Source organism: Mastigoproctus giganteus, chromosome 1 (genome assembly GCF_048544385.1).
Source record: "Mastigoproctus giganteus isolate SK-2022 chromosome 1, ASM4854438v1, whole genome shotgun sequence".
NCBI classification, from domain to species: Eukaryota; Metazoa; Arthropoda; class Arachnida; order Uropygi; family Thelyphonidae; genus Mastigoproctus; species Mastigoproctus giganteus.
The window spans coordinates 173,216,781-173,241,288 of NC_143575.1; the positions used below are offsets into that span (position 1 = coordinate 173,216,781).

Genomic DNA, 24,508 nt, shown 5'->3' on the forward strand with positions numbered 1-24,508 from the left:
CCTACTGATGATTCAGCAAGTAATTGCTTATAGAGATAGGGAGGTTGCAATTCCATTTGGAAAAAAGGGTGTCCATTTGGGAGTGATTTCAAATATGTGAATACGTGGTCTACAGAGCTTGGTAACTAGGAGCCTTGGTGGGATTGGGTGAAACCTGATTAAGATTTATAAGTCTATCTAGTCTATATATCTAGTCACCCACTGATAAGGAGACAAAAAATCTCTGATATGATAGTTGACTGGGTGCTGTAGTGTGCTCATGTATAGAGATAGTGATGCCTGCATTATACGAGGGTGGTTCAAAAAGTCCAGATTCTAACACATACAGAAAAGCCATACCATTATTATTCCCATTTTATTTTTCGACATAGTCCCCGCCACTGCAATGCACTTCTCCCGCTGATGTTCTAGTCCCTCGATCCCACTGGAAAAAAAAAACCAAAAAAACTTTGTCTTGGCCCTCCAACTATGCACCTACAGCTGCAACCATCTCAGAGCCAAAGGTATATCTCTTCCCATGATGTTATCCTTCAGCTTGGAGAACAAATAAAAGTCACTAAGGGCAATGTCTACAGAATAGGATGGATACTAAAGATACTGAAATCTGTGTGGTGGTCATCGCAATCTGGGATGTGAGACTGAGTGCATTCTCATGAAGGAGCAAGACACCTTTTCACAGTTTTCTATGCCACTTTTACTTGATGACTTCACAAAGTTGCCTTATGAGGTTGCTGTTGTACACCAGTCACAGTGGTGTACTAAAGCAACCGCACAAGTTTTCAGCTAGTCAATCATGACGATGCCTTCCACCTTCCTAAAAAAATTGATGCATCACCTTCCAGCTGACAGAGCAACATGAACTTTTTGGGAGGTGTAAAACATGGATGCTTTCACATTAGACTTTGTTTTTTAATCTCTCTGGGTGAAAGTGATGAACCCATGTTTCATCCATTGTAACAATCTGGGACCAGAAATTTTGTGGATCCTCACAAAGCACGTTTAAGTTGGTGATGAACATTCATTTGCAGCATGCTGTTTGCTTATCTATCAGCATTCATGAGTCCCATCAGGCACTGACCTTTTTCATCTTAGGAGATTTCATCAGGATTGAATTGACACTGCCAATCGAAATGCCTAATGAGATCTATTAAATTCGATATACAACTAACAGCCATTTGATTGTGTCTTGCATCACTAGATCACACGCACGGTTGATGTTTTCCTCAATGGTGAATGTGGAGAGTTGTCCAGAATGATCTGCATTATCACACAATTTCCTGTCACAATGAAATTCTTTGTGCCACTTTGCAACCATGGAATATTCAGGAGCATATTCCCCCAATAACTGCAACATATCGGCATGAACTTCCTGTGGGGACATTCCTTTCAAAGACAGGTATTTTATCACCATCGGTAGTTCTTTTTTCTTTATTTCAAAAATTTCCTACTCCTTAGCTCAGTGGAGTTGAAATGTAATTCTAAGTGCCACCAAGAAACAGATACATACAGATACTACTTGGTTCACAAAATTCTCTGCCAAAAAAAAAACAAAAAAAAAAAACCAGATTAGATCTATTAAATTAAGATTTGGTACAGTGACGTACAAGAATATGTACTACCTGCTGAAAAATACTGCATAATCATATTCACTATAAGTAGGATAGAAATGAATTTTTCAAATTCCCCTTGTACATCATATCCTTCAGCTTCTATATATCAGGTATACTTTCTGTAGTTTGAGGATTACTTACTTACTCCACGGCACTATGGTCCTTGTAGAATGATTTTTCTCCAGCTGTCTCTCTCTCTCCCTGGTCACTGTTCTCCATCATCTCACCCTAAACTGTTGTAGGTCATTCTCTATGCCATCCACCCACCTCCTCAGCTTTCCTCTCATTCTTCTTCCTCCTCCCAATTTCCCTCCCATTTTGAGGATTAATGGCTCTAAATCATTGAAAAAAGTTGCCTTCATGGATCATTTCCTATGAGAGGAGTGAAATACAGAGGCTTTTTTTTTTTTTTTTTTTGGATGGTGCAGTAAAGAGTGTCTTTCTTGCATTGTATGGCCAATATTAGTACTAAATGTTGACACTAGATTTCTTTTGAATGTTGAATTATGCAAAGTCCACACTTAATTGCCACTGGGAATATGGAAGCACCAATCTTGCACCTATTTATCAGGACTTAACCTATACATGTATGTGCTAAGTAGTACTGTTACCATCTTTGTGAACAATACATTCTATGTTAAACTAACACTGAAACCATCTTGTATCAAAACTGCTATTAATCATCATTCAACAAAAAAGAAAAAAATGTGAATTAAAAAACAAACAAACAAACAAAAGAATTCCTGTGCTCTTACAATTCAAGTTATAATTGTGATAGCGAAATATTGGAATAATGAATAAAATATGTTCAACAGAAATGATCTGGAGCAATTAAAATATTCTGGATAATTTTACAAGCACTCTATGAAAGTGTAAGTGTACTGAAAGATGGAATATCAATAAAGTAACAATTCCTGCAGGGCTAACAGGCAGAATGAACCAAAAGGTAAACAGCTCTTTGTGCATGAAGGCTTTCTACAGATATTAATGCTTTAAGAAATGTATTGCAAAGATTTCAGACAGCAAGGAAATCAACAACAAAAATAACTGCACAGATATTTAATTTCTGTTTTCCATTTATACATTAAAATATATTAGTGCACTTGCTTGTGGTTTTAAAATATGACAAAGTATTGCGATGGACATGACACTAACTATACTACTCCTTGTAAAGGCATTAAAATAAAGGGGTATATGAAAAAAAAAAAAAAAAAAAAGAATTATTTTCAGTTTGAAGTGCATGCCATTTCCTGACAACAGATCGATTGATTTAAGAATTCTTGGCCCAAGAGCTACTGCGGCTAAAATTCGCCTGTAAGATTTTATACAACGGTTTTGTTCTAATTTGTATTTTGCTACTAATAGTTTCTAAGAGTCACAGAGTAACTATAGCTTGCTTCAGAGATAATATTTAGTTTCATATTTGATTATAGTAATTTATTTCCTTGAGGAACTGAAAAACATTTGCTATATTTTTCCTATCTTACAGTATGGTTTCGAAAGTGAGGGAGTGATGTTTGTTTAACTCTATGAAGCAGTTTCAGCATTCATCTGCAAAAGCTCGACAAGTAATCAGTACATGTTCTACTGTTTGTTGTGTGTGACAGATAGGACATGAAGGGGGATCCTCTCCTCACAAAAGATAAGAGTGGCTGAAATGCGTGCGTCCTATTCTTAACCTTGCAAGTATCACTTCATCGTGTCTATTTTTCTGTATGCTGAATTTCCATGATTGGAGTAATTTTTTAATCTGATGCAATTTGTTAGTGGTTAGTAATTGCCATTGCTGTTGCCAGTGATGTATCCTACAGTGATGAATAACTTGTTTGTAGTCTGAAAAAGGGATATACAGGTGACCCCCGCTTAACGCTGATAATTCGTTCCAGAAAAGCAGAGCGCTAAGTGAATCCGCGCTAAGCGAGTGCCGCATTCCCATAAGGTAACATATGTATTTGTGAGTTGCGGTCGGTGCCATAGGATATTTCCTATTCAATAATAAACGGTAGTGAAAAGATGCACAAATGTTGGTCAAAATATTTAATATTCAAATATTTGTACATATAAAATATTCTGCATTACATATGTATATAACTTTTGTTATATACATATATTATGTGGTAACTACTTACGTATCAAAATTAAACTTAAAATTCCAATTAAAATAATGAATTTAATTGATTTTAATTGATTTAATTTAATTGATGAATTTAATCATGAAAAATGTGTCGATTTTGGGTTGAACTTTGGCCTTCTTCCAAATAAACTAAAAGGGGTATTAATTTTAAATCCCCCACAGCGTTACCACCCAACAATAAAGTCAATCGACCCTTAGCCGTTTTAAAACCTGACATGTTTTTTCCTTCTTTCAATATGAAACTTCTTTTAGGCATTCGTTTCCACACAAAAATGGCCGCCGTAGCCTAGTGGTCAGGTGTGCGGGTGCATAAGTACACGTGCCTTGAGTGACTGGGGTTCAAGCCCGTGACTGCCGAATACAGTGCTGTTTCTTGTATTCTGTCTATCTTGTGAACTCCTCTGACCATTTGGTCGTCCCGGAGTATAAACAGAAAATTTATTTATTTATTTAAAAGTCCTGCTTCACCTATGTTATAAACTTGTTGAGAAGTTTAACACACAATACTCCTCTTCAATAATTTTAACAAGTTCTTTTTTGAAAGTTTCGGCTCCTTGATCTGCACTTGCGGCTTCTCCCTGGATTTTAAATCTATTCAACCAGCCCTTACTAGTTTTAAATGGTTCCATTTTTTTTTTTTTTTTGGTGAGTTTTCTTCAGATCATCATATAGGCTAATCTTTCTCTCTCTCTCTCTCTCTCTCTCTCTCTCTCTCTCTTTCTTTTTTATTATTTATAATATTTGACTTAACTGAATTCTGCATTCGATATTATCTTCAATAAAATTAGTTAGTGTTTCCATTTAAATCCTAATAGCCGGCCTAGTCCTAATTGCTTGCAGTTGAACACTATCTTTCCCGCTGCTAAAATTAATTCTTTATTTTTTTATAATTCTTCTTACAGTTAAACTTGCAAATCCTAAATTACGGCACACATCCGCTTGTCTTTGACCTGAATCGATTCGCTTCAAAACATCTAATTTAATTTTCAAATTCAGTAGTATTTTTCTTACTTTTATAGTCTTTGTACTGCGCCCAGACGTTGTTGCTTTTTCATTCTTATTGGCCATTATTAACTCTTTGAAAATGCATCAATTATGATACAATGTTCAAGTAAACTGTCCATTATGCACGATGTCTAATACTGTACTGAGTGATGACTAGACTTCGGATAAATGCATATAACGCAAATATTACAAGCAATATACTTGATCATTTTTTAAAATGTTGATCTCGGAACTACGTAACAAGTCACTGTACTGCAATTAAATTAGTGTGCGAGAGAATTTCACTGAGCGTGGGAAAATTTCTCAAGTCGGTGTGGAAAACGTTTTAACCGTATTTTTACTTTCATTTTCAAGCTATCGACTCTATCAAATGAAACAATTTCATTAAATATGCCAAAAATGTAATCTGTAAAAGAGCGTTATAGTGATCTGTGACAGCGTTATAGTCAGATATGGGTTATAATATAAGAACAGCGTTATAGCGAATCAGTGTAAAGCGAACCAAGTTATAACGTGGGCCTGCTGTATTCCAATGCAGAAATGTTGTTGTTGGCTTCTTTAGCAGCTCTGCCTGCTTGCTCGTTACCATGTATTCCAACATGACTTGGGATCCAGCAAAATCTAACGTTACGATGTTGTTCAAGGCGTTTTGATATTCTGTATTGAATTTGCTGTTGTAGTGCATGTTTGTTAGAATTGATATTTTGTATTGCCTTCATGGAACTATGGGAGTCAGTGAAAATTAGCTGTTTTTGAAACTTGAATGGTCAATTTGGTTTAGAGCTAACATAACAGCTTGCAGTTCTGCAATATAAATGCTGCAGTCTTTTGGGCCAATGTGAATCAGTTTTGGATCCATCTGTATATAGAAAGCAATGATCTGAAAATTGTGCCTTATAAGCAGCATGCAGCTGTTGATGGTTTATATGAGAAAGGGTTTGTTTGCTCCAAAGGTGGAAGGAGAAGTCACATAAAGGCTGTCTGATTATCCATGGTGGTGTAGACTGCTTCTTCAGCGGAGTTATATTATCCAAGTTAAGCTCTCTACTAAGAAGAAGGTTTTTTAATCTCATGCTTGTTGATAATGTTGTTCCCATTCAGATGCAAAAAGGAGTTTTCTGTAGGGAGTGACCTGGTAAGGATTTTTTTCCAGCTGCATAAGAAAGTAATTGATTTTGTCTTCTGATTTGTAGAGGAGGTTCTTGGGCTTCAGCATACAGGCTCTGCACAGGTGAGGTGCAGAAAGCTCCAAGGGCTAAATGGAGTGTGCAGTGATGTACCGGGTTGAGCCATCTCAGGGCACTAGGTCTTGCCGAGTCATAGACAGGGGCACCATAATCTAGCTTAGACCGAATGAGAAGGTGATGTAAACGTAGTAGGATTGTCCTGTCTGCTCCCCAGGATATAGCAGATAGGACCTTCAAGATATTCTTCAGACAGTGGACTCTTATGTGACTGATATGCTCCAGAAAAGTCAATTTTTTGTCAAAAACAAGTCCTAAGAAACGGACACTATTTTTAACTGGGAAGATCTGTTCTTTCATCCTGAGTTCGGAGCCTGACAACAGAATTGTATCTTCCTGACTGTGTTCTGTTCTTACTGGAAGACAAAGTTTCAGGTACTTTTAAGCTATTAAAGTGAAAGTGCTGTGCTGATAGAAGCAAGTAATAAACAAGCACCATAAGTGTATGATATCTACAGTTATCAAGGTGTTTCATCAATCCTTCAAAAGTGCTAGTTGTATATAAATGCTGCAAGAAAATACCTGCAGATAAGTTACTTATTGTTGTGGGGGAAGGGTGCATTGCTTACATAACACTGGTATTATTGGTGAAAAACTTTAAGTTGACAGAGAGAAGCATATCATCTTGGTTGACTTTCCAAGCATCATTTTCTGTTTGATTGGCAACGGTAAGAATATCACATGTGGCAGTAGAATAATTAATAATAAGTAAAAGGGTAAAGGAAGTGTATGGTATTGGCAGCCATCATTGCGATAATAATATTGAAATTGCATGCTATACTTATCCTTTGCAGATCTATTGCCAAAAAAAACACCAAAAATGGTGCTCAACCAAAACTTAGAGTGTAAGGGGTATAGCACACCCTCACTCCAATTTAGTTTGTTCAGTGAAGCAGCTATTGTTATTTGGTTTTTAGGAGCATTAGCAACTAAGGCCATATTGCTCTGGGATATGCGGTGGTCATTCCCTGACCTTTCCACATCCTCCGTATTTGGTGGTGACCGTGAAGCAGCAGAAGCTATAATGTCCCTCACTCTGATCCAAACCGCATAGAAAATGGATGGGGTATTTTATTAAAGGAACAGAACATAATTCATAACACTTAAAGCTGGAAGTGTACAGTGAGTGGACAGAAATCATGGGATACCTACCTAGTAACAGGTAGGCCACCTTTCACCTGGATAAGGGCAGTCATATGGCGAGGCATAGAGTCCAATAGTTCATGAAAGCATTCCACAGGTATTTCCATCCATGCTTGCTGCACCTCTGTCCATAATTCCAATGCATTCCTGGATGGAGGATCCAAAGCTCAAACGGCCCTTTCAACAGCATCCCAAAGATGCTCCACAGGGATCATATCAGATGAATGGGGAAGCCATTCCATATTAGCAAAATCTGTAGAATGCTCTTCGAACCATGTCCTTGTCACCACGGCTCTGTGGGGAGGCGCACTGTCCTGCTGGAAGAGTCCATTGCCTTGTGGGTGCACAATGACCATGAAGGGATGCAGATGGTCTGCAAGGATGGATGGACACATAACCTGGAATGTTCAGAGATGTGTCTAGATGTACCAGAGGTCCCAACGTGTGCCAGTTGAACATGTCCCAGATCATTACTAACTGACTACATGCCTGAACAGTTCCTTGTTGACTTGATGGGTGCATAGCTTCGTGCGGTTCCCTCATATACACACCCTCCCGTCCACTCGAAATAACTGGAAATGGGACTCATCGGACCAGGAGACCTGTTTTCAATCATCCATCAGTGGCTTCCATAACCTATTGCAGCTAATGATCACCTGATGGTCTTGGTGGAGACATTTCTGACACCTCCCTCGTTGAAGTCGGCAGCGATTTGTGCCACTGTCGCTCTCCAGTTGGCTGAAACAATGCAAGACAGACATCGACGGCCACACTCATCCACCACCTTTCTTTGCCCACAGTGCCGTCCATGATGAGATGTTATTCTGGAAATGGCATACTCCCGATACACTCTTGTTACTGTCGAACGGGGATAGTGCAATTTCTGTACGACCTCCGTGATAGAGTGACCCATGTGTCGGGCACCCACTATCATCCCTCTTTTAAAGTCAGTTAACTCACGACGTTTATCCATACTGACATCCAATTACCGTCTACATGATATATGAATGCAGTGTACCTATATATCTGTCAAGCAGTGGGTTCATCCACTAGTGAGAGGGGTGACTCATGTTGCCCAGAAATCCCATGAATTCTGTCCTTTCAGTGTATAATATGTAAAATTACTAAATACTGATTTGGTTGTAGTTTCTTTTGAAATAGCTTGCAATTATATATACAAAACTGTGAAACAACAAAGAAGGGTGCTGCATCAATACTTAGAGAAAAGGGTATAGCACACTCTCACTCTTACTGATTTGAGTTTTATTGGTGCAGTAGCAAAGGCTATAATGCCCCTCACTATGATCCAAACTGCATGGAGAATGAATGGGGTCTTTTATTAGAGGAACAGAAGATAATTCATAACATCTAAAGAAAGATGGGGCATATAATATATAAAAAACAACTAACTACTGCTTTAGTTGTAGTTTCTTTTGAAATAGCTCGCAACTGTAGATCCAAAACCGTGGGATCAGACTGTTTGGCGCATGGTTCGTCCAGAACATGAAGACCCAATTTATCTGGCTCCCCATCTGGTTGTGGAACCTACAGGGAGAAAAAATAACAATGATAAATAAATAATTTAAAAATATTGTGTTTGTGCAGTATATATATATATCAACAAAAATACACAAGCAAGTGAACAATATGCCTGTTGATAATGCATGCAAAGAGTGATATAAGGAGGAATTCCAATTGCTCACATTTAATATTTAAACTTGGAAAGCACTTAAAAAGTATAACAAAGCTTGCTGCAATTACTCTGTCTCCTTTGCAGCTATCACTTTCGTAATGGTACAAAATAAGCACCTTTCATAAGTGCTTTACGAAAGTTTCTTTCCAAGTTCAAGGCAATACAGTCTAATTTCTGTGCAGTAACTGGGGACAACATTGATATACACATTTTATACTGTTCTTCAGGTTCCCCCACAAACAGTAGCACTACACAATAAGTAATTAATAAAGTTAATGCAGACTCATGACATTTTCAATAACAATTCCACAGGTAATTTTTGTAATTTTCTCCCATTCCAGATTAGCCATCAATTTGCAATTCTCAAAGTTTCACTGAATGATTGGTAGTAGAGATAAGAATTTCTCAATATGTTGTGAATAAATTGTACTGACACGACACATCATCTGTAGAAATGCACATATCTTACTTTTTCTCCACTGTAAGCATTTATTTCAAATTATACTTTGGCATTCAATTAATACTAGTAGAAAAGACACAAAAGGTTAACCAAACTTTTCATGCTAAATTTCTGTTCATAAATCATATATAACCACACAAAAATTCACACAGATATGTAAGTTTTCTTTTTGATTATACAGTCCCCCAATTACATTAGCATTAACATTAGCTGAGGCATATGATGCAAGAAAGCAAGCTTATACATCATCAGCCAAAAAAAAAAAATCCCCTTCCCATTTCACCTAATGGGTTACTCCAAACATTTGTCTAGTTCAGCCTTAAATTTATTTAAGCTATCAACTTCCACAACAGATGGAATCCAGCAATCAACAATCCAGATGGTTCTAGCAATCAACTACCTGCAGGCTAAAGGCAAACCTCCACACATCTATTCTACAACTGTCTTTCCTCAATTGGAATTTATGCTCCCTCAGGTTCTTAATCTGAGCAAATGGAAGTATACCATCAGCATTGAGCCCGCTCAATCCATTCAAGGCCTTATACACCTCAATCAGATCACCTTGCAGGTGCCTAGTCTCCAGATGCTGCAACTTGCAGAATTTAAGCCACTCTTGGTAAGAGCACCCCTTTGTCCTCTCGTCAATCTTGTTGCCCTTCTCTGTACTCATTCTAACAACATCTGCTTCCAGATACTTCCAATTCAGATTCTTCTGAATTGGCTTCTATAATTCCCGCTCCCTCTTTCAAAACAGTCCAAACACGTGCCGCCACCAGCCAACATCCATTTACTGTCCATCTTTTCATCTTCCTCGTTTATTCATTCAACTGCCGTTTTCTAGAACAACCTTCCTTCATACGTATTTCCTGAAAATTACAGTCTACAGAAGTTCAAGTCCATTGTCAACAAATATCTTCTTTCATCTTCTCAATCGCCAACCCAAGCACGGTGCTAAGTACTATAGGTTCTAATACCTCTCGTGTTTGGGGTTTACATAAAAAAAAAAAAAAAAACATTACATCCATCCAATTATGAGACCTCCTTATGCAATACTCAAGGTGTGGCCTGACCATTAAGTTATGCAAGGGGATAATCACCTCCTTGTCTCTGCTAGCAAAATTTCTATAATTCATTGATAAAACTCCATGACCTGCTCTGGCAGCCCATCTACACTGCTCAGAGAACTTCACATCTGACTGCACAATTACCCCCAATCTTTTTCATTCTCCACCTCCCTGAGTGTAGTACCACACAGTTGGTACATTTCTCTTGGGTTACTGCTATCCACATGCAGTACTTCGCATTTGTCAATGTTAAACTTCAGTTGCCACTTCTCAGCCCATCCTCCCTAACTTTTCTAGATCCTGTTGCAGTAGCATACTGTCTTTATTGTCATTAGCAACCCTGCCAACCTTTGTATCATCTGCAATGCCAACCTTTGTATCATCTGCAAACTTGGACATCAAGTCTGACATACCTTCATCAATATCATTGATGAATACACAAAACAACAATGGGCCCAGCACTGAACCCTGGGGGAACTCCACTAATAACATTCGTCCATGAAGAGCAGTGACCATTTATTACTGTACTACTGTACAAATTGTAGCTCCAATTTGTACAGTAGTCTTCCACGTGCAACAGTGGCAAAAGCTTTCCTGAAATCCAAGTATATGATATCAAAATTATTTTTTTCATCCAGTTCTTATGTAACCACATCATAATAACCAATCAAATTTGTCAGACAAGACTTTCCCTTAACAAACCCATGCTGTGTCTGAATTAATGCTGCAGTCTTGTCTAGATCATCCTGCAATGGATCTTTAACCAGTGACTCCATTATTTTACCCGGAACAGAAGTTAAACTAACTGGTCTATAATTATTTGTTTCACCCTTTGAACCCCCTTTGTGAATTGGGGATACATTTGCACCTCTCCAGTCCATGGGGACCTCCCCTGTATCTGAGAATGCTCTCATAATTATGGCTAAGGGTTTGCTTACTTATCTCGCTGCCTCCTTCAATATAACTGAATTGATTCCATCTGCCCCAGGTGCCTTTTTTATGTTTAACTTCAACAATTTCTCCTCCATTTTACTCTCCATTATTACAACATCGTTTAGCTCCCTGTTAGAGTTTAGAAAACTCCTGTCCTCTCCTTCCTTACAGAATTCCTAATGTGTGATTGTAGATGCAAAATACTCATTCAGTTTTTCAGCTATCTGAGCAAGATCATTAACAATCGAACTACAACATCAAGTGGACCAATCTTATTCATCCCTTTCCTTCTAGAGTTTACATAAGTACAGAACCCTTTGCTGTTTTTCTTTGCATCCTTTGCCAAGGATTTCTCGTAATTAGTCTTTGCTAGCCTAACCTCCTTTGTGACTTGATTAGAGACTAGCTTATATCTGCCATAGGCTTCTGTGTCACCTGATAATTTATATGCATCCCACGCATTTTATTTCTCTGCCACAAGCCTCAATTCGTCTGACATCCATTTAGGCCTAAACCTTGAACAATATTTCTTAGTTGATATGTAAAGCCTAGTAGCTTCCAAGATTAATTCTTTGAATGCTTCCCATTTTGAATTTGCTGTTGGTAACATCATCAGTTGGTCCCACTGTATAGAATTTAAACTGTACTTACCTTTACGAAAAGAATAACCCTTCTCTTTACCCTTGATGGTAGTTACACCTTTAAATAAATCCCACATCAGTACACCGTGATCACTGTCACCTTGTGGTTCCTTTATCTGCAAATTCTTAATGCGTGAACCATCACTGCTGATAATCAGATCAAGAGTATTACTCCCTCTGGTTGTTCCCCAAATGTGTTGCTGTAGAAAACAATCCTCCAATAAATCCACAAAAGTCTTGTTAGTATGCAAGTTACCAACCCACAAGTTCCTGTCTATAGCTTGAAAGATGATATCTGCTTTACAACATCATCAACTTTTGCCCCTGGCAGACTTTTCGTGGTCCTATTCCACCTATCCTTTCTGCACATATATTTTCCATTTCCCTGACAATTGACTCACAGACAATAACTAGCTCCTGTGGGACCAGTGCATTCTGCCCTGTAGATTGCTGCTGTGTTGCCTGGTGCACAAGAGTGAGATCTGTCATTGAGCTGGGCAGCTGAGAGCTGTTTTCACTCTTCCTTTAGCAATAATTTGTCTCTACCCCTCCACCCAGATTTCAAATGTTCTAGCTAGGCTGGTTCAATATAATATCTAAGTTTTCAAATCCTTTTTTACAGGTTAATTTTGTTTTGTTGTTTTCTCTCCCCAGACAGTTTGAGAATTTTCAATTCTAATATTCTACCTGTCTGGTTACAATGGGTATATTCAGATCCACTTTTAAAATTATTTATTGTCTCTTTAACTAATTAAAAATAGATCAACATGTATAGTGCTCACATTTGAAACCATGCTAATCAATAAGGACATTTATAAAAGAAAATTCACTAAAAAAGTGCACAAATTGTTCTGAGACATCTTAAAAAAACTGAAAAGCAAGAAAACATTGGAAATTGAAATCAAGTGTTTTTGTGACTATGTCCATCACCTGCCAACATATGAAAATAAAGGATAGTAAGGAATTGATCATTATGTGCGCAAGGAAAATGAACGTAATCAAAACACTATGCTCCCAAAACTTCCAATGGAATGTGAGCAACATTAAGGAAAGGCATTTCATTTTCCCCATTATTCTCATTTTAAAACCTTTGAAAAAATAGTCATGAAATTTATGAATCCTTAGCCATTAGAACATTTCAACATAAAAATATCTTTTTGCTTAATGCTAACATTCCATTACATGCTTTCAAAGGGTGTCCTCAGTCAGATTCTTGCCTATGTCATGCTCATACAGATTGTGTTTTCCTGAAGTAACATGAGGTAGCATTTTCCTTACACTCCTTTAATTTCATACACTGGCAGAGGATGGACACAGCTGAAAAACTTTCTTTTTTGTTTTAATATTCCTTATCATCTTTTTTTTTGGAGAATTTTATTTTATATCAATTTATTTCTTTCATCATCATCATCATCATTTATATATTTTATATTTTTATTATATAATATCGGTGTAAATACACTATAATAAATAACACTTCTCTACTAGAGAAGCATTAGTTTCTCTAGTAGAGAAGTAGTGCAATACCGCTATCTCGTTGTGAAGGCAAACACAATAGGAGATACAATTAAAATGATGCCTTCTACACTACTTATGTAGTTCAAATTTATGGGTTAACTATGGTGTATTTACACTGATATCATATAGTTAATTACCAAAACCCACAAGAATTATGCCTTGTGCATTTCGTTTTCAAATTACATTTTTACCAACACCCTTTGGCATCTTTCATATTGTGGATATAACTTCACAACTGATGGCATGTTGCATTACCAGGGTACTGGCCCGCCCACTGATGATGAAGCCCAACAGCTTCGAAACGATCGTGTAGAGGCTAGTTTGTGAATTGTTTCGTTCAAATGTGTTCTACTCGTTCTGAAGGTTGAGGAAAGTGTCCGATCGTATCAAGAGGTTAGCGGCGGTCCTTTCAGCTGAGGTTACCCCCCTTGTGGGGAACCTCCTTTAGGAGGATAGTAAGTGATTGATTTTCTTTTGTTTTACATTTCTTTGAAATTTATTTCCGCCAAGTTAGGTATTTTCTTTTTTCGTTTTGCCGGTGCCAGGCAGGACACGGGATTTTTAACTATTCATTTTCCTTAAGGAACCGAGATTAATTATGGCACAGTTCTTTTTTAGAGAAAGAACAGTGGAGTTTCAGACTACAGAGGTTTGTCCAATTAGAGAGGTAATGCGGGGAGTGACTCAGGTTGTTTCGGTTCACGAGATAAAAGGATTAACTCTATCCGAGGCAGAAATATCAGTTGGTCTTGAAAACAATAGAGGCAAGAGAAAAGGTTTTCAAAGGGTTTTCTATTAGAAACGTAATAATCAAACCTGTGCAAATTGGTAACATATGCAACGTGGTTACTATTGGCAGGTTTCCGGTAGAAATATCTAATAGTCCTGTCGAGAGCTTTTTTAACAAGTTTGGTAAGGTTGTTAAGATTCACAGGAAAGAATATGAGGAATGGCCAGGCGTAGAAACAGGTACGGTGCAAATTCATATTGACATGAAAACGCCCGTGCCAAACATTGTCGATTTGATAGGTCATAGGTTATTAATAAATTACCCAGGAGTTCAGAAAGTTTGTTTGAGGTGTGGAGGTAAAGACCATTTGGGAGCAGAATGCCAAAAATCACGTTGTTTTAATTGTAATGGCACAGGTCATATTACGGCCAACTGCCTTAATAATTGTAAAAAATGCGGAGCTTCCACGCATAAATTCATTCAATGCCTGGAACTCACGTTTGCCGAAAGAGTTGCTGGTGGGGAAGGACAGCAGAAAGCGAGTGAGCCGCCAAAAGATATGCCTAACGTTGAGAGCGTGGAAACTATAGTAGCGCAGAGGGATGAGACGCAGATTAAAGAAATCACACCAACGTTTACAATAGCGTATGATATGTCAGCAACACAATCGGAACACGCGGAACTAACTGAGGACATGGAAGCGGAAAATACAGTACAAAATATACATAAGTGGGGGGGAGAAGGAAGAAATAAGCGGTAAAACTAAAAGAGCAAAAGGAGGAACAGAGGTTTGGTTTGGTTTTATTGGCGCATTAGCTACTAAGGCTATAATGCGCCAAGACCAGGTAATTCATAAAAATTTTTTTTTTTTTTTTAAATTTTCAGTGACCTAATTAGTTAGGTCACTATGTCAAAAAGGTATAACAAATATATAAAAGCACAATGTAAAAATTTTATATAAGAGTAAAAATATTTATTGTTTTTAAAAAGCTAAAAACAGCAGACACATTGTCATTGTCAGATAAAATCTGACTGAGTGTATACGGCTCAGTCAGATGAATAAAAGCGGTAAAACGGATATTGCTAAAATCTGGACATTCAACTAAAATGTGTCTAATTGTTAAAATTGTGCCACAGGACTCACACATAGGAGGGTCATCAGCCCTCAGCAAAAATGAATGAGTCAAATGACTATGTCCTATGCGGGTCCGGGCAAGAACAACTTCCTCCTTACGATTCCTGCGCAGACTAGACTGCCACGGTTCAATTACAGGCTTTATGCGATGTAATTTATTCGCAGTCTGTCTATTCCATGAATCCTGCCATTGGGAATGTAACTTTTGATGTACTATTTGCCTGTAGTCTGTATAGGGGACTAACAGGCAGCGGTTATTATTGGGAATTGCTGATTTGGCTGCGGCGTCAGCCAAATCATTTCCCCTAATCCCAATGTGGCTCGGAATCCAGCAGAAGCGGATGTCATATTCGCGTTCGTGGAGGACGTGAATCTTCTGCTGAATGCTAGACAGAACTGGATGAGGATTATATCTCACAGATATTAAAGCCTGTAACGCGCTGAGAGAATCAGAATATAAAATGAACCGTTGGTATTGGCATTCACTAATGTGATCCAAGGCTAACTCAATTGCGTGCAGCTCTGCAGTAAATATGCTGCATTCAGAGGGAATCTGCTCCGATGTAGTGCTGTCTGTAAAGACAGCAGCAGATCCCACATATAATTCCGACTTCGAACCGTCTGTGTAGACTGGCGCGAAGTCGGAATATGCAGCTCGGTGTGCTGAATAAAGCTGCAGGTAGACCGAAGATGGAGTGTCCGACTTTCCCCAATTTCTAAGGGACAAGTCACATGCCGGGACACGAGCATGTCAGGGTGGAAAGGGTTGCTTTGGTGTTTGGGCAACCTTGTCTACCTTCATATTAAGTTCTTTGAGTAGCTCTTGGAGACGAATACCAAAAGGACGATTGGCAGTCTTACGGGTGTTGTACAAATTTTCCCATCGTGGCTCAAAAACGAATGGCCACGTAGGATGGTCTGGCAGGGATTTCAGTTTTAAGGCGTACTTTAGAGACAACTGCTTACGACGAAGCGATAATGGTGGTTCGTTTGCTTCGACGTATAAGCTCTGGACAGGAGATGTTCGAAATGCTCCAGTAGCAATACGTAGAGCCTGATGATGGACAGGGTCCAGCCATCGAAGGGCACTGTCTCTGGCTGAAGTATATACTTGGGACCCATAATCTAATTTGGATCGCACAAGTGCACGATACAGCCGTAGTAGGGTGCATCTGTCTGCTCCCCAAGATGTAGAGGAGAGCGAGCGGAGAATATTAAGCCCACGTGTGCACTTTGTGCGGAGTTGACGGATATGATCCAAAAAGTTCAATTTTTTATCGAATATGAGTCCCAAGAATTTTATGTTCGCTGCTACTGGAATGGCATTTTGTCCGAGCCTTAATTCAGGTTCAGGATGAAGATTACGCTTGCGACAAAAGTGTACGCAAACGGTCTTCTCCGGCGAGAACCTGAAGCCATTAGCAAGTGCCCAGGAATTCAGACTATCAATGGCTTTCTGCAGTTGTCTTTCAATAACCCTCATGTTGCACGACTGGCAAAAAATGCTAAAGTCATCAACATAGAGGGCACTGTTTACAGTTGGAGGAAGTTGTTCTGTGATGGAATTTATTTTGATGGCAAAAAGCGTGACACTTAATACTGATCCTTGTGGTACTCCCTCCTCTTGGCTAAAGGAGCGAGAGAGTGAGGATCCCACACGAACTTGGAACGATCGATTGGCTAAAAAGTTTTTAATAAACAAAGGGAGATGCCCTCTAAGGCCTAGGCTATGTAAGTCTTTTAAAATGCCAAATCTCCAAGTTGTGTCATACGCTTTTTCCATGTCAAAGAACACCGACACCAAGTGTTCCCGTTTTAGGAAAGCATCCCGGATGGATGCTTCCATTCTAATAAGATGGTCCAAAGTGGACCGGTTCCTTCGGAAGCCGCACTGGATGCTGGAGAGAAGGTCATTTGATTCTAAATACCATATTAAACGAGAATTGACCATTCTCTCCAGGATTTTGCACAGACAGCTAGTCAGAGCAATAGGACGATAGTTGGTGGTGACTTTTGGATCCTTTCCTGGCTTGGGAAAGGCAAGAATGATTGCCTTTCGCCAGGAGTCCGGAAACTGCCCTTCAGTAAAGATTCTGTTATACAGAAGGAGCAGACAATCCATAGATTTTGGTGAAAGATGTCTAATCATTTCATAATGGATGCCATCTGGTCCAACGGCACTTGCTTTGGAAAGAGCGAGGGCTCTTTTTAGTTCCAGAATAGTGAAATCCCCGTTGTAGGGATAGATGCTCTTACATTTAAAGTTAAGTGCCTGTTTTTCGGTTTTGTATTTCAGGACCAGGAACTCTGGGGAATACGAAGATGTTGAAGAGATGTTAGAGAATGTTTCCCCAAGAGCATTGGCTATTGCAGTTGGATCTGCAATAGCGCATCCATTATAATCTAGGATTGAAGAAGGGTGGGATGTATATTTCCCCTTCATTTTCCAGATTTTATCCCAGACTACCTTAGAGTTGGTAGACTGGTTAATAGATGATGTAAAACGGATCCATGATTCCTTTTGACTCTGACGACGGATGTAGCGTGCTTTGGCTCGTGCACGTTTGAAGGCTATAAGGTTGTTCGTGGTAGGATATCGGCGAAATATCCCCCACGCTTTGTTTTGAGCCTTTTTTGCTGTTGTGCAATGTGAATTCCACCAAGGTTTGGGAAATGGTGGAAACCGGGCTGATGTTTTTGGGACAGCGTTAGCAGCTGCGTGGACGATGATTTCTGTAATGTACCTTACTGCGTCATTGATCGGCTCTTGACTGACTGTGCTAAGATCGAAATTTGCCTGTTGTTGGAAGGCAGTCCAGTCAGCCTGATCAATCTTCCACCGTGGTAACCTAAAAGGAAGACATGGTCTCCCACTGTATAACAAGGTTATCACAGGGAAGTGATCGCTTCCATATGGATTCTCCTCCACTTCCCAAGTGAGTGAAGGGAGTAGAGAAGGGGAGCAGATAGAGAGATCAATGGCAGAAAAGGTACGGGTAGGCATGTGGAAGAAGGTGTTTGTTCCAGTATTTAGAAGGGAAAGGTCATTGTCATTGAGCATACGCTCTATGACTCGTCCCCTTCCGTTGATGTTGGCACTACCCCACAGGGTGTTATGTCCATTCATATCCCCGAGAAGTAAGAAAGGGGGAGGCAACTGCGTTAGAAGATCATCAAGGTCTGCCTGGGAGATGTCGGTCCCAGGTGGCAAATAGATAGAGCACACAGTTAATAAAAATCCCACCGTAAGGCGAATTGCAACAGCCTCTATGCTAGTTGTAATTAGTAAGGGCTGCACTGGGGTCTGGTTACCCACAAGGATAGCCACTCCCCCATGTACAGAGCCATCCGCAATTCTGTCCTTACGATAAATTGTGGTGTTATGCATCGTGGGATCATCATTTGCCTTTAGATATGTCTCCTGCAAGCAAAAGCAAACTGGCTCGTGCTTGTGCAGGAGGGCCTTGATGTCATCAATATTTCGCCGGAATCCACGACAATTCCATTGTAGGAATTTACCCATTATTTTGGCTTGGTGGGTCCATCAGGCGGCTTCCGAGGTGTGCTGAGGACTTACTTTTATCAGTCTTGGATTTATCTTTTTTGGGGAAGAATGGACGCTGTCCCGTGTCCATTTCCTCCTCCGCAAAGAGTTCCAAGACTGACTCTTCGGGTACCTCCTTCTGCTCTACATCCATCTTTTCTTGGGTACTAGGGGGGACTTCCCCTTTCTTATTCTTTTCTTTCATAATTACCTTTGGAACTTGTGGAGCATTAGGAGGTACCGATATAGGAGTGGCAGCTGATTGGTCCTTTTGTGCAGGTTTTTGAGAGCTTAAGAGATACCGCGCGATGGGAGTGAAAGACTCCTTTGGAGGAATGGTCATGTCCGTCTGAGTTTCGACGGAACATCTCCCTGCTACCTTCTGGGCGTAGGTAGGTTTGTTGATATTCAGGGGTTTGACCGATTTCCTTGCCTCCTGGTATGATATATTTAGCTCTGCCTTCAGCCGTTGAATTTCTTTTTCTTCTTTCCACCTCTGGCATGCTCGTGAATAGGCCGGGTGTTCGCCTTCACAGTTAATACAGGTGGGTTTTGCGGCTGAACATGCTGTTGTTTCGTGGTCCTTTGCACCGCATCGAGCGCATGCAAGGACTCCACGGCAGGCCATTTGAGAATGTCCATACTTCTGGCATTTAAAACACCGTAAAGGGTTCGGAATGTATGGACGCACTGAACAGTTGATGTATCCAGCTTTAATCTCATCAGGAGGTTTAGGAGTGTTAAAAGGAGGTTTAGGAGTGTCAGGATAACGCTCCTGGTTTTAACAATTTTTCCATCCCTTCGCGCAGTGATTCTCTTGACAGCAATGACTCCCTGTGGTTTTAATTCGGAGCAGATTTCCTCCTCGTATACGTCGAGAAGGTCCCACTCCGAAATGACACCTCTAGATGAATTGAGTGTTCTGTGTGGTGTCACTGTTATAGGGATTCCTCCGATTGATGTTGTTCGGAGTAGGTGTTCTGATTGCCTGTCATTTTTAGTTTCAATTAAGAGGTCTCCAGAACGGAGCCTCTTAACTGACTTGGGTGAACCTGCTAACCCATCCAACCCTTTTTGGATAAAAAAGGGCGACATTTTACCAATTGGTTTTTCTCCGGTGGAATGTATGATTAGGAACCTTGGAACAGGCCCTGATGATACTTCAGTTCGCTGCCTTTTTTTAGCACTAATGCTATCTGGATCATTGTCTATGTTTTCAGATAGGGACCGGGTTGGGGCCCCTGAAGAAGTAAGTTTATCAGGATTCATGGAGTTTTTTTAATTGTTCAATGCCCGGGCTCCCCACCCACCACGGAGCCCAAAGGGACGCCCACTACCCGGCATGCAATAAATGCGCTCGGGAGTGGGACGCCAGGGCTACCCAGACACTATACCCGTACCGCCGCCAGCCTGAATCCTGTCCCTCGGACCATGAGGGTAGGGGCGTGGCATTGACACGGTTGACCCTCGCAGGCGAGCCTACTAGCCGATTGATCCTAGCCGGGCCTTCCAGGACCACCCGTCTTGTCGAAGCAGGGGCCAAAGTGGTGTATTGAAGCTGGGCCCCTCAACCACCAGGATCCCCCTTTCCGAATTTCCACGGGTCGCAGCGCACGGCAAACACGCCGGATTCCATTGATGTAAGCCCGGAACCTAGGCTGTGGGCGTTGGATCCCAGTGATGCTAGTCTGGAAGTCCAGCAGCGTCACTGGGAGGTCCCCTCACCACGTACAGGTGCCCACGTCGAGGGGGAAGAGGTATTTTTGAGACAAGATCACCTCCTGTGGAGACAAGAAAAGAGGTCTTGTCTCTTTTTGAGACAAGACCACAGGAGGCACTGAGTGGATTGTACTGGGAATAGCAGGAGGTGATTTACCAAGATCATCAAAACAAGACTTAGAAGAAAAGTAGAAAGCTAACAAGTCAGATTTATCTCTAGCTGAGGAAGCAACAGAACCATCAGGTTTTAATATATGTGTGAGTATCGATGGGCAAAAGTTGCAACCAACAGTTTTGGAAAGAGACCAGAATGATTGACTACCAGACAAGACGCAAGTTTTCTACTCTTATCTTGTTCAAAATCTAGTTTCAATTCACATTCATTAATAACTGTTCTATGACTGTTGCAAGCTTTAAGGTAAACAGAAAACGAACCTAGATCAAAGCCAATTGCTTTATGCAACATATTCAGTATGTCTTAATTTGTTGTAATGGGAGCTTAATGGCACATAAGTTACTATGGCTATAATGCACCTATTCATTTTTAATATGAGGAAATGAGAAATTTTCATAAAATCAGAAAAGATTAAAAAGTCCAATTTGCTTCAGAAAGTTGAAAAATTCAAAAATATTTGCCTTGTCACCAATGAGATTCTCTAACGATATTGGTTTATCAGGATTTACTAGTGATAGCAGATTTGATGTTCTATCTTGTCTATAGTAGGGGCAGTCAATGAGAATGTGTTTAACAGTCAGATTTATATAACAATGTGGACACTGTGGTGGATCGTCTCCTCTAAGTAAATAAAGATGGGTTAGATGGGTATGACCTATTCTTGCCCTTGAAAGGACTACTTCTTCTCGTCTTGATGTAAGGATACTGGTCACCAAATTTTCGGATCATGTTTAAATTGAAAGAGTTTATTTATTTGTTTGAGAGTGCCATATTGTTGTCCATTCTGACAAGCATGCAGCTTGAATAGTTAATGCATAGTCTGATGGCAGAACAGGGATATTAGTTAAGTCTAAGGTAGTTGGATTTTTTGCAGCTTTATCAGCCAGTTCATTGCCCAAAATACCAGAATATGCTGGAATCCAACAGAAGGTGACCTGTTCACGGCATTCATGCTTCGTATTTCGTCTATAACATGGTGAACTTTATCTGAGAAATTACATAAAGCCATGATTGAACTGAGCGAACTGGTGTAAATAACAGACTTTAAAGAGTGATAAGAACAGAGATTTTGTAAGGCCAGTTTAATTGCATATAATTCAGCTGAGAAGATACTGAATTCAGAAGGAGGGGATACTGAAATAACGGTATTCGGAAACACTGCAGCTGCTCCAACGTTTGAATTAGATTTAGAGCCATCTGTATAAATTGGGGAAAAATCAATATATCTTTGAGTGTGAACTGCATGAAATTGTTTGATATTAGATGCTTGAAAAATGCCCTTTCCCCATTGGCAGAGTAAGTGCCACAAATCACCAGAGGAAGAGAAAGAAGCCCATGGTGGTTGACAGCAGGTTGCTATCTGTTGTACGGAATGAATGGAAACATTCCAAACTTCCATCAGTTCAAGGAGGCGAAGACCAGCTGGCTTTACTATGCTAGGTTTATTTCTGAAGAGGTTTTCTAATAGTGGATTGAACAAGTATGACTGAATGGGATGCGAGGCACAACTTTGTATCTTAACACTATACTTTAGTAACAGTGTTTTTCCACGTAATGTTAGTGAGGGCTTGTGAGCATCAATATAGAGACTATGTGTGGGCGATGTTCTGAAAGCACCAAGTGCAATCCTCAAAGCAGTTGAATGGGATCAAGCCAGCGTAATGTGCTCATTCTGGCAGAATCATAGATGGGAGCTCCATAATCAAGGCGGGATCTGATTAATGCCCTGTATAGCAAGCAGAGAAGTACGTTCTGCACCCCATGTTTGGGCGGATAAAGCTTTGAGTATGTTTAACTTTTTTTAGAGAGGAAGTATGTACATTTTTAATATGGTCTATAAAATTTAACTTGTTATCTAGGATTAATCCTAGAAATCTGATGTTATTAGTGACTGGGATGGAGACATTAGAAATTTGAAGTTCAGGATTCGGATTAAGTTTGTGTTGCTTACAAAAATGGATAGCAACTGTTTTGTGCTGCGAGAGCTGATAGCCATTGAGGCTGGCCCACTGTTGTATTTTATTAAGTGATATCTGAAGCTGCCATTCAATAGATCTCATATTTTGGGAATGGCAGGAGATGGAAAGGTCATCTGCATAAAGGTAAGTCTCGACTGTATTTGGAAGCTGTCTGGTAATAGAATCTATTCTAAGAGCAAACAGAGTAGCATTCAGTACTGATCCCTGTGGAACACTTTCTTCCTGCATGAACGTTGCAGAGAGGGCATGTTGGTACTGAACTTGAAACGATCTAGTATGTTGGAAGTTCTGAACAAATATAGGAAGGTTGCCCCGCAGACCAAGAGAGTAAAGATCACTAAGTATGCCATGCCGCCAGATGGTGTCAAAAGCCTTCTCGATATCTATTGAAACTATTACAAGATGTTCACGTTTAACAAAGGCATTTCGAATAGCAAATTCAGCCTTGACCATAAGATCTAAGCACAACCTATTTTTACGAAAGCTATATTGGCTATGGCTCATTAGATGTTCTGATCAATGATCCAGATGAGTCTTCTGTGGACAATTTTTTCTAGGATTTTGCTGAGGCGGCTTGAGAGAGATATCAGTCTATAGCTATGGGGGTTGGTTGGATCTTTCCCAGGCTTTACGAATGCCAAAACAGTAGAGTGATGCCAGGAAGCAGGAAAAACATTTTCTGAAAATATATGATTGTAAAAAACCAGCAGCAGGCACAAAGCTTTGTCATCAAGATGTTGTAGCATGACATAATAAATCCCATCTGGCCCTGCAGCACCATTGTGGGCTGTTCTAATGGCATGCAAAAGTTCAGAGTATTGCAAAGGTTTGTTATATGAAAGAAGGCGGGCAGTTTGAAAGTTAATGGCATGCTTTTCTTTGGTGTTTTTAATTCATTGGAATGATGTAGAATAGGCTGATGCTGGGATTTCAGCAAAAGTATTGCCCAAAGCATTAGCAATATCTAAGGAACTGGATAGGTCTTGCCCTTTCCAGGAGAGGATTAGAGAAGGTATAGTAGGAAACTTACCAGACAACTGTATAATTTTTTTCCATATAGTTTTTGGATCAGTGTTTCGGTTAAAGGTCGATGCAAAACGGGTCCAGAGTTCTTTCTTGGCTTGCCTTTGTATAAATCGTGCTTTTGCCCTTAGCTTCTTATAATTAATGAGGTTGGTTGTGGTTGGACATTGCCGAAATAAATTCCAGGCTTTAATTTTTGCTTTCTTTGCTTTTGTGCATTCCTCATTCCACCAGTAATTATAATGCTTGCGACCAGGGGGATCTGATAATGGTATTGTGTCCTTGGCCACTTTTAGAAGATGTGACGTGATGTAATCTGTTACATTATCAATATTCTGGAGCTGGATTTTTTCCTCATCAAGAGAGATTGATCGAAATTTTGCCCAGTGTGTCCGAACGAATTTCCATTTCCTGTGGGGTTTGTTTGAAGGAGTCTCTGATATTAAAAAATTGCATATGATTGGAAAGTGGTCACTGCCCATAGGATCATTTGAAGCATACCACTCTATGCTTGGGACCAGCACTGGAAAAAAAATTGAGAGATCTATTGCTGAGGTGTGTCCAGTTGGGAGTTGTACACGAGTGTGTGCACCAGTATTGAGTATGGTAAGGTTTTGCAACTCTAGAAAGCTTTCAATGAGTCAACCCCTGTTTAGGATTGCCCCATAAGGGGTGATGCGCGTTAAAATCCCCTAATATACAGAGAGGTAGAGGTATCTATATGAAGATATCTTCAAGGTCTTTTAAAGAGTAAGTAT

At 39.9% G+C, this 24,508-nt stretch overlaps 1 protein-coding gene across 3 annotated transcripts in view; it reads right to left on the minus strand.

Annotated features, from left to right (window-relative positions):
- IFT46 (intraflagellar transport 46) overlaps positions 1–24,508 on the minus strand; it is a 181,465-nt gene that overhangs the window by 54,712 nt on the left and 102,245 nt on the right. For all 3 annotated transcript variants that reach the window (XM_090375072.1, XM_090375065.1, XM_090375080.1), the window contains exon 7: positions 8,547–8,681. In XM_090375072.1, coding sequence (XP_090231198.1) covers positions 8,547–8,681 — 135 coding nt within the window. The remainder of the gene's footprint in view (positions 1–8,546; positions 8,682–24,508) is intronic.